This window comes from Saccoglossus kowalevskii, chromosome 3 (assembly GCF_978046115.1).
Source record: "Saccoglossus kowalevskii chromosome 3, keSacKowa6.1, whole genome shotgun sequence".
Classification (NCBI taxonomy): Eukaryota; Metazoa; Hemichordata; class Enteropneusta; family Harrimaniidae; genus Saccoglossus; species Saccoglossus kowalevskii.
Window position 1 is genome coordinate 18875797 of NC_140643.1, and position 11948 is coordinate 18887744.

General features: G+C 33.5%; 1 protein-coding gene across 1 annotated transcript; it reads right to left on the minus strand.

Annotated features, from left to right (window-relative positions):
• Positions 1-1253: 1253 nt before the first annotated feature.
• On the minus strand, positions 1254-11496 carry LOC100375832 (protein SET-like). Its single transcript, XM_078012311.2, has 7 exons — positions 11133-11496; positions 8806-8995; positions 7876-8039; positions 7162-7283; positions 5862-5983; positions 3370-3447; positions 1254-1766 (listed from the first exon to the last, which is right to left on the minus strand). Exons 1-7 carry the CDS (start codon positions 11400-11402, stop codon positions 1696-1698), a joined length of 1017 nt encoding a protein of 338 aa, XP_077868437.2. The 5' UTR covers positions 11403-11496; the 3' UTR covers positions 1254-1695.
• Positions 11497-11948: the final 452 nt, after the last annotated feature.

An 11948-nucleotide genomic window follows, 5' to 3' on the forward strand; every position in this document is an offset into this window, starting at 1 on the left:
ATACCGGGAGTATAAACTTTACAGTGCAAAAACTGGCCATCATTGCCATAAGGAATGTGTTTTACGCTTTTACAGAACAATATTAGTGACAAAACACTGATCATGAGCAATCAAAAATCAATATTGAAGAAAAGGCGCATGTAGTTTTCTTGCCATTATTGTTACATATGCTCCTTCATTTAGATAATGTTAACATACTCGACCGACACATGGCCCATGAACTACTACTAAGCGTCTAAACCCACACTTTCGGGGCATTTCTAAAAATTGTTTGAGGTCACGTTCGAAGAAGCACACATTCCTTCAAAAATTTGACAGTCTAGTCATAAAATCTGTTTTTCGTACATTGTATGGCTCTTTCAATATCAGTAATCTATACAGCGTGGATATTGACGACTGTGAATATGAAGTGAACGAATAAACTACGCTTTGCCAAAGACCTGTTAAAGGCAGTAAATAATGTCAAAAATTGCTAATCACAAACTTTAAAAAAAAAAATCATGCAATTTTTTGAAGAAACTACAACAGATCATACTTTGACAATTCAATTCAGCACTGCATTACAAGAATGCTTCCAGGAATTCCCCAGAGAATTGTAACAGTACAACACAGCATTCTGGGTAATAACACACATGTACAGTTCAAATCAAGCAGAAAAAATCATGGTGGGAATTGTTTTGCAACTAGAGTTTGCATACAATCGAAAACATTCAACAATGATGATAGTGATGACGACCTTCATTTTGACCGTTTCCTCAGAGACCATTGTGACCATTTTTTATTTTTAAAACATGACAACTCATTTCGTAATTTTATTTTCTCCAAGGAAACGTTAAATTCTTCTAGATATGGCACATCTTGAACTGAAATCATTACTTGTATGTACAACTAATCAGGATGCTTGACTAATTGCCCACTCCTGGTAAAAACACAATTTTTGAAGCTGAATACACTGGGCGTTAAGTCGGACGAGCATGGTAAAACAGAATCTTACACAACTTCTAGCTTTTGATGAATTTGAATAAATTCTAGCTAGGAACAATCCATGAGTGCGCAAAGTTAAGGGGGAGGGTGAATTGTTTAAGATGCAGAAGAGATAAGGAATAACCCTGAATACAAATTTTGTTCTCCCATGCAAAGCAGTTACACTTCAGACTAATCTAAAGCTCCAAGCTAAATTTCATTCATAATTACGAAAAGCCAGCTCAGGGCAACCACATCATGAATATCCAGAGAAATTCGTCATACTCTCCTTATTGCATTAATAATAACACACAGTCACCACATAGTTGAATTTCACGTAAACTAAATTTACATGCTTTGTATACTTCGCACGGGAATCATATCAGATAATGTTGAGAAGAAGAAGAAGATATTGTGGATTTCTACCTCTGTTGCTAGGTAATAATTCAAACCTTAAAATGATCAAAACAAAACAAATATTATATTGAATTATCGAGTTGAAGCATGACTTGGTTGCTAGGCAACCCATAGTTTTAAATAGGAAACATTTTGAATTAAATGTATAAACAATGTACAATGGCACAGGATGGACAGGTAGATTGATTCTGACAGTTTTTGAAATAAAATGTATTCTTTTTAATAGTTTATAAAATACTAAATAATAGACAAAATCTTTCAACATTAACAAAACTATTGTTTTTTTTTAAAATTCATTGGTGTTAAAAAAAATCCTCATTCCCCCTCGCCTTTGACCTCTTCCTCATCCCCTTCCTCCACATCTTGACCTTCGACATCCTCCGCACCTGAAATAATGAAGACAAGGAGCATTCGTTCAGATAAAGCAAAACACACCCTTGCTAAAGTCAAGTCTATCCACAAATGTTTGTTTGCCAAGGAATCTTTGAAAATGACCCGAGCAAAATGAAATAGTTGTCACCAGATGGCAGTATGTACAATGAGCATGATTATTGATCTCTTGAGTGAACCCCATTAGGAAAAAAACGTTAAACTTGGAAGATATCAAAAATTTTGAAGTACCGGTACATACTGTTCTCTAGTGATCATATTAAAATTTAGTGTTTGTTTTTTGACACCAGAGGGTGCTAATGAGGGCTGGCTGTTTTTCATTAGCCTGGTATGTGTTCAAATGAGATCCGTTACAATTACAGAATGGTCTATTTTCTAACTTCACTGCACATGTTATTCTGCATAATTTTAGAAAGCCCAAGCCAAAATTTCTGGGCATCATATTGTAATTGTGAAAATAATTTGCCTTTAGTCACTAGTGACTGCTTAATGTTTTGTCAAAAAGGAATAGATATCAATTTTAGACAAGTAAATTTGTGTCTTGTATCTTGCAATTATCTCAACAAAAACATTTATATTGATTGAATGACTGATTGACTTGATCAGCAATTAGTGAGTTTAGGCTTGAGAGATTGTTTAAGAATCTGATGTACCTGTGACACACAAAGGCGATCGTATCAACTGACATATTGTGGAAGTTGATGTAACCTTCTTATAACGATTATTATACATTTTTCTTCTACTCGTAGAAATAATTTTGTGAGATCATAGCCCAAATTGCACTGAAAAATGTTTTGCGCTGTGCAAACATATGAATTCAGTGACTGGATTCTCTGTTAGTGGCGTAGTTATCTCACTCAAGAGAAGATTCTTTTGAATGAGTGCTGATATGTTTAGGAGTGCAGATTTTTACGGAACAATTTTATTATTTTTGGAGCTCAATGTATAATATTGTGATATATGTATATTACATATACAGTGTACTCCTTAGCTTCCTTGTTAACAAGAGAGTAATGTGAAGATGTTTGCAATGTATACATAGTATTTCAGTTACAAGCCATCATTTGTGCAAAAGTTGTGCTACTTTTTTATTTTTATTTCTGCAGAATTACTTGAAATTTGCAATAAGGAAACAAGATTTAAAGAAAATTATTTGAATCATTATACTATTCGGTACTACAATATGACACTGCAGGAAAAACTGTTGTGCTTTTTTTAAAACTAGGTAGGTAGGATTCTATTTGTTATTTTACCATATATTTTTTTTCCAGAGAAGAGTGCCATGAACCATGTTTAAAGTTGTTTACAATACCCTTTTGCTAAGGTTTGAATTTCAATAAAATCTCATTCAAAGCCTAGCACAATTTTGAGACCAAAAAATATTTAGGGTCTGGCAGTAAAAGTAAGGTAGGTCGTTTATAGGAACTATACATTATTCTTTCTTATAATCAGAGTGATATATTTTAAATCAAATTATTCAGCCAAGTACTAGTACTGTGGGAACACAAATTACTTAAGATGCAGTGTTTCCTGGAACTAAGTGCATCTAATGACATACGGAAACTACTCAAATGATGGACAGACGACTCAATGTCTTACCTTCCTCAAGGTCATCATCCTCTTCCTCCTCCTCCTCCTCATCTTCTCCAAGTGCACTACCCTCAATAATTTCTGCATCTTGAAAAAAAAAGCATCATTTGAAATTCTTATATTGACTAATCCAATCAGGGTCGGCAAATTACTGCAAAAAACTGACAGATCATGCACAAAAAATATCAAAGAAAGCTTAGAAAGAACTCCTGTGTGCTGAGAGTATTGAAGACACATTAAAAATTAATTCAAAATTACTTGTACATGAGATATTGATGGAAAAGCTGAAAACTAATTATGTAAAACAGGTAACTAATATGAACAGAACAGAACAAAAAAATTATGAATTATTATGCTAATTAGAAAATTAATATGAACAAATTTTAACCCAAAATTAATCAGGCCTGTCTATTGTCCTAGAGCATTTATGTACCAAATTTTATTCAACTGTGATGATCACAAATATTTACCAAAAACTAATTGGGTTTCTGCATAGTTCTCTTTGAAAGTTTCATTAAAATCCAATTTGTGGTTCTTTATATATCAGTAGAACATTATGCAAATTAGGTAATTAATATCCAATTAAAACTAATCAGGTCTCTGCATAATCCTAGAAGATCTATGTAGCAAGTCTCATTGAAATATGATGATTACTAGATATATCAAAAGCTGAAAATTAATTAATTATGCAAATTAGGTAATTAATATGTACTCATATTACCCTAAAAACTAACAGGTCTGTGCAGTGTCCTATGACATCTATGTACCAAGTGTCATTGAAATGTGATGATTACTACTTGAAATATCAAAAGCTGAAAATTTATTAATTATGCAAATTAGCTAATAATATATAGTGATATTACCCTAAAAACTATCAGGTCTGTGCAGTGTCCTATGACATCTATGTACCACATTTCATTGAAATGTGATGATTACTACTTGAAATATCAAAAGCTGAAAATTAATTAATTATGCAAATTAGGTAATTAATATGTACTCATATTACCCTAAAAACTGTCAGGTCTGTGCAGTGTCCTATGACATCTATGTACCAAGTGTCATTGAAATGTGATGATTACTACTTGAAATATCAAAAGCTGAAAATTAATTAATTATGCAAATTAGCTAATTAATATATACTGATATTACCCAAAAAACTATCAGGTTTGTGCAGTGTCCTATGACATCTATGTACCAAATTTCATTGAAATGTATGATTACTACTTGAAATATCAAATGCTGAAAATTAATTAATTATGCTAATTAGGTAATTAATATCTACTGATATTACCCTAAAAACTATGAGGTTTGTGCAGTGTCCTATGACATCTATGTACCAAGTTTTATTGAAATGTCATGATTAGTACTTGAGATATCAGTGGAAAAACCAAAAATTGATTAATCATTATGCGAATTAGGTAATTAATATTGAACAGATTTTTACCCAAAACTAATCAAATCTGCGCATTAGTTTGGAGCATCTGTGTGCCAAGTTTCATCAAAATCCAATGAGTGGTTCTTTAGATATCAGTGGAACAGTCATGGAACAGCTAAAAATCAGCTAATTATCATGCAAATTAGGTAATTAATATGCATGGATTATTACCAAAACCTAATCAAATCTGCGCATTGGCCCAGAGTATCTATGCACCAAGTTTCATCAAAAACTGATGTATGGTTCTTGAAATATCAGTGGAACAGACGGACACACACATACAGACACACTAACTGCAAAGACTCCCTTTTTGTGCTTCGCACACGGGAGTCAAAAAATGGCTGCCAGTCAGCCATCTTTGATTGAATCAGTTAACCACTGCATGTGCATATATATGTCCCAGATAAAGTACTACCAGTAGGCACATGCAAAGAATGAACAGATTTAGTCCGCAGGGCTTTGAAATATGACTCAGGACAGACAGATGGATGGACAGACAGATAATTATAAAACCCTGTTTGAAAGTTTATTTGAACAGGGACAAATTTTCTAGCATGGGATCTGATCCCTCAATCTCCACTTGCAAGGCAAGTGTTTTAACAAATACACTATGAAGTTTCCCAATAGACAAAATCACCAAAATACAATTTTTATAAGAACCGCAAAACCTACACAGGCCAACTATACCTACAGATTAATCATATATACAAGTTTGATAGCGATCGGCTGAGAATTATTATATTTATCGCTCACACAAGAAAAGTTTACAACGATGACGCCAATGCCTGATGACAGACATTTTGCCACTACTATGACTTTCCCTTCACTTTATTACGAGCAAACCAAAACATTAAATTATAAGAGCTGACAGCATACATCAATCAATTCTAACCCTGTAATTATATCGCTGGTGAGTGCTGACCATTCATTGAAGGCCTGTAGTATAAACAAACCAAAATAAATCCTCACTACAGTATGCTGGTGCTTACGGCAGTTCTGGTGTACATTTGCACACACTTTACAATATTCTCGTAGCAACCGCATATTCATGTAACCATTTACTTACCATCTTCACCTTCCTCTCCTTCCATAACCTCTTGAACATCCTCACTACCATCGTCATCTTCGTCATCATCATCTTCTTCATCAAGAACTACCACTGATTCATCCAATCCTTCTTCATCATCACTGAGCAAAAAAGCAATTTCCAGACATTATTATAAAACTGTGTGGGGCTGAAAACCAACATTTTTCTTCCCATATTCTACATGTACATAATAATCAATAATCCCCCATTTTAGACTGTTACTAAGGATCTGGAGACGGAACAAGTGATTAACTTTAATAGCACAAAGATCATCTTTCTGTTGCTCCTAGCAACACAATACTATACAGTAATGTAGCTTATCACACAAAAATGCTGTGATACCATAATACCATAAAAACTTTAAAATTTCAAACACATTTAAAGACTACTGTACAATACTTTATTTTCGCTGGAATTAATTTTCGCTGAATAGACTTTTTAGGCATTTTGTATAGATTTTATTTTCACTGTTTTTCGACGAGTTGAATGTAAAATATAGGTAAAATGGTATATTCACTGAATTATATTTTCACTGAATCATTCCTTCAGCAAAAATAGCGAAAATTAATTCTAAGTGAAAATAAAGTATTTTACAGTAATTAGTTTTGAAAAATAGTCAGGTTTTAAGAATACAAAATTATGAGAAACAATGAAGGTCGAACAATTCAAGTAAAAATCAGTGATTTTAAGCAAAATTTATGTCAATATAGTATTTCAAAACTCAAAGTTAACGTAAGAAAACATTGACAGTTTATTGGGCAATTAGGTGGCAAAGTTATCCAAATAAAAATGTATGTATTTACATGTATGAAATTTCAAGACACAGTCACTGGTGTGTTTCATAACACTTGTAAATGTACATACACATTTATGTGAACAACACACTATGGTAAATATGATCTCAAGACAGGCATTGCAAACAAGTCAGCGACTCAGCTGCGAATATCACTGTTTTTAACTGACTGTTTTGATGTTTGAAACAGAATGGCGGTGACAGTAAAACTTCAAAGATCAAACATTTTGGAGAACCAAAAAAAGAACAAATCTGTGGCCAGTTAAAATTTTAGAAGCCAATAATCAAATTAAAATTTTTAGAGTGTCAAAATTTTGACATTTTTTGGTACATTACTTCCACTAGTTATCTTGCTCTTTTAGGAAGTCGCAAATTCTGGGAAATTCCTGGGTACAGGAAACAGAGTAGTTTGAACCATTCAAGATATTTACATAATTCAAAATACAGTCGTGAAATATTCAGAGATATTCAATACTGTTTGGTTACCTATCATCATCTTCATCATCATCTTCTTCATCATCGTCATCATCTTCTAAACCATTTTCCACTTCAACATCTGGTACAAGATAATACTGGAGAGGATTGGGCCACATATCATCTTTGATAACCTGAAAGAAAAGTATTACAAAAATAAACTTCAATACAATAGTTTTTGAGTTCCCAGGACGTGTTTCAATGTTATTATTTATATTTATATGAATAAAAAACGCGTTTTTCATAGTTTCGCAAAATTTCAAAGGTAACAACATGCTAGGTACAACTTGCTATTGTAATTAATGTTCTTGATATGCAGCTTGCATATTCTTGCTGACTTGAAGTGAATCTATGTAGATTAACCCTCTCATTGTGACATGGGATCCGAGCAACCAGAAAACTCAGAACTCTTCTATAACCATGGGGTAAACGTAAAACATGCAGAAAAATATCATAACCACTTGCACACAGAATAAGTGAGGTCAATCCAGTTAAATATTACTTTTATTCCAGTTATAAGCTGCACTTTGCAATATGCGAACAAGAGTAAAATGGTCAAAAATGTTTGTTTTCGAGATACCATATTTGGTCTAATAGAAGCACAAATAAACAACAACAACAACTAGAAAGTGTATACTGAATCATTAAATTTTGGTTCTATACACACCTGAATGTGCGTACTACTAAAAAATTAGCATTGTCTTTAGACAAGCGAATAGATTTTACCTCAGCAATATCATCTGCTGATGGCTCTGTATGGTCATTGAACCAGGAGAAGAAACTTCGGTTCTCCCGGATCCTCTTCCTTCCTTTGACATCAATTGAACTCTTGGCCGTCAGATCCATCCCGCTCTTCCATACAAACGTTGATGATTGACTCGCTGGTTCCCCTATATAGCAGACAACATAAGAACATAACAATTTTTAGAAAGCCTAGACTGTCTATTGGGTTTCATGGAAACAATTACAAATGAGTACATGGCATTGCTCAATCTTTAGATGAACAGATATATCAAGGCAGAAAAAACAACCCATGCATGACACAGTCCCTGTTAGTTATCGAATTTAAAAAATATAGTTTTGTTTATAGTAATATAGTTGAAATATTAACAAGTCAGGAATATGATTATGATAACATTAAAATGATTGACATCTTGTATCTGATCGTCAAACGAGTAGTTGTCCATATTGAGAAATATTTCTCTGGAACAGCATTAATTAAAACAAAATGGCCACCAGTCAGCCATTTTGAATACATCTATATATCTATAACATGATGTAAAATGAATATATACAATTTGAACATAATCAATCATTTTACAGATATGGCACTAGAACTGCATTCATAAAAACAAAATGGCCACCAGTCGGCCATCTGAAAAATAAAATGATGTGCATCAAGGTTCTATAATGTCCACAGTATGTACCAAGTTCAAACAAAACTATCCATAAATGATTTTGATGATTTTTTAGCAAAGAAATGGCCACCATTCGGCCATCTTGAATCAGATCGTGAAACAAATTGATATGCATATGCATAATATTATGTATGATGTATGTGTGGGAAGTTTGATTGTGATTGGTCCAGGAATGTCTAAGATACAGGTCCAGACACACCTCTATTTAGATTTATTCTTTGAAAAGATACAAACTAACCTGAACTCGCCAAATGAAACTCCTTCTGTAAGACATCATTCTCAAAAAAGGGGTTTTTGTCAAAATTAAATTTTATCCTGTAGCCTGACTTGATGTCTTCGAACTCTTCAACCTCTAGTTTAGTGAGATAGTGAAGGCACTCTTCGTCTTCCTCTGTTAGAATCGCTGAAATCTGTGGATGGTTCACAAACTGTGCACGATGTAAGGAAATGTATTGTATACAAAAATGATGTCAAGATATGAAATAATGTTCCTCCTCAAGATGCAAGTATACAAGGCAAAAAAAGACTGTGCCAAACATAGTTGGGTAATATAACATGAATTTCATTTTTCAAAATTTCAATAAGATGTTTTTCAAAATTGCAATATGTTGTGTCAATTGCAAATTGACTTAGAGGCACACTGTTTCATATGAAAAAGTGCACCAATATAATTTTCAAGGTCAGTACTTATATAAAAATGATGGTATCCATATTTAGGGGCCTACCGGTAAATGAAACAAAATAAAGATGCTCAAGAAATAAGACAGAGGTGTGAATGGCTATATACATACCGGGTACTGTGAGTTTTGAATCAGAAACTTAAAATAGTTACATACATGTATTTTTTTGGCTCAAGATATAAGAACAAAAATGGGTAATGTCTGATTTGTCAGTAAATACCACTTGTTTATATAAGCATTTTTTTCACATAAATATTATAGAACCCATAATGTTTATGGGGTACAGAATTTATTTTCACAAATGATGTAGTGTATCTTGTGGATAAACCACATCCCAAGTGAAAATACCTTCCACATCCCGCAAACATCATGAAGAGACCATATGAGTTTGTTATTAGTAAATAATTTCCTCGATGCGAATCATCAAAAAAAGTTATATTTATGTCATTAACAATTTTTGAATAACAGCCTAATGAATTACGGTCAGTGATTGGTTAACCGAGCATTCAATTCTATTTATGTGCACTGAAAATGACGACTGAGAAATGCAAAAAACAGAGTTTTTTAAAATACATACAACAAAATAATCCATGGTGATTTTATTGTAACAAACATTGAAAATAAAGTTCTGACTCTTTTGCATCTTATTTGCATATTAAATAATATAATGTTCTAATTTAATCGGTCAGTCAAGCACATCATCCCCTGCAAACTGATAGATTCACAGTTTTAAAACCAAACAGGGTTCATCTCTGGTGTTCTATAATATTCATTTTGAAGTATTTTAAATGGAAAGGTGAATAGTATACTATGCATTTCATGAAGGCATTACATTTTATTGAATAAGTATTTAAAACATTCAAATTATGGTTGAAAACCACTTGACTTAAACATCGCGTATTTAGAATTCATGACCCTAAATTGACTAAAGACTGAAGAAAATTTAACCTGCAGAGCATTATGGGTAATGGGCATCACCAAATGACTTTTATATCCAAAGAAAGTTTCTTCTTTAAATTTGATTGAAGAGTGTGGATCTTCTTGGGTAAACATTTATAATTTCATAAATGTTCATAAAATAAATGCCTTTATGAAATGCAAAAAATTTTGTGCAGTACTACATGAGCACTGAATAAAGATGTGGAATTATGTTCGTTTCGGTAGTAAAATACCAATTTTTTTTTCAGGAGTAAAAACTGCAGTACATATGCAATTAATTCAGTTACTTTACAACACTTGTATACACTGCTGCAATTACTCAAATTTTGTAAGATACATGTATACCCATGATTTTATAATACAAATTTCACTAGGGTTCTTTACACAGACAGTCATAATAACTTTTAAGAAATTTAGTCTACTTAGGAATGCCATGAATTTAAATAACACCAGGGAACTGTCTAAAATCATGATTTTAACTTTTAAAGTATTTGCCAGTAATACAGTGAGGTGGCAGTTAAAATGTGCAGCATACTACAATATGTAAATGGAATGATACGAGTAGTAAAGAGCTGCAGACAGCATACGAGATAAGGCATTTCAACAGTTACTATCAATGGTGGTCAGTATAGCTGATTAATTATTCATGAGCCAGCTGATGAGCTCCCAGTCAGCTACACTGTGGTACTACATGATGATCAAACAACAACCGTTGATTAAGCGGAGAAAGTAGTTTACCAACACATCTAAACATGTTCTTTATATATTTTCACTAAGCGGTGGCCCACAAAACATGAGAATATCTTTGGTTTACGGCAGCTGTGAATAATAAACCCACAAATCGTAATGTTTAGAAAATACAACGCGCACGTGTACACTACAAACACAAAGTATAGTGCAGTGGCTGAAGCAAGCGCATTACGAAAAACACTGGGAAAAAGGATACAGCAGTCACCCAAAAGTTGGGAATTTTCCTGATCAGGTCATTTCTTCTGTCAAAGTGCGGTCTTCTCATGCGATTGTACTTCTGTTCCACTTTCAGGATTTCTTCGCTAGCCTGTTCATTCAGCGCGTCGATTTCATTTTGACAAGCGTCGATATCCTCCAGTACCCTCTGTGTCTCTACGTCAAAATCTTTACTATCGTCCCCCTCCGAGCTCAGTAAAATCACGTCTGACCTCAGCTTCTTTGCAGGTGCCGGTCCACCTTCACTCATTTTGCAGCGATTGTTGCAGTTTCACTCGGTGCAATAAACAAGGTCTGCAGCTAGTACACAATCGACTAACGTTGACAGGGCGGAAGTAGTATTATTGTATACTTCCTCAACCTGATTGCCCTGAGCATGTGCAGAAACATAATTCGCGGCTTCTCAAGTGCTCGACATAAGAGATATTTTGATTGGTCAACGATAACCTATAGTTGATAGTCAGCTCCAAGAACTTTAACCAATCATATGTCTTGTTGGGAACCGATAATTTTTATTTTATAAAGACAGAAAAGAGACCGTTTCACGGATTAATTTAGGCCGGTGGATAAAAAATTGACGATGGAGGGTTATTTCTTGTTTTATAGATGTCATTATAACTGCAAGTAGAAATGTGTAATCGATTGCATAGTACGAAGCAAAAGGTATCCTCGTTCCCAACTGTCATGGTTTATGCATACACACTTTTGTCGGAAAACACCAGAAAAAGTACAAACTCTTTTCCGTTTGTAAAAATACTAGTATTATCCGAAACAAAACAATACATGAACAATTTAT

Bases quoted from the DNA above. Each gene is read 5' to 3' on its own strand.
- LOC100375832 (XM_078012311.2), bottom strand. From the start codon at position 11,402: ATGAGTGAAGGTGGACCGGCACCTGCAAAGAAGCTGAGGTCAGACGTG. The intron at 7,284-7,875 runs GTAAAATCTATT...CTTTTCTTTCAG, and splicing joins CAGCAGATGATATTGCTGAG to GTTATCAAAGATGATATGTG. The intron at 3,448-5,861 runs GTAAGTAAATGG...TTTTTTTTCAAG, and splicing joins AGGAGAGGAAGGTGAAGATG to ATGCAGAAATTATTGAGGGT.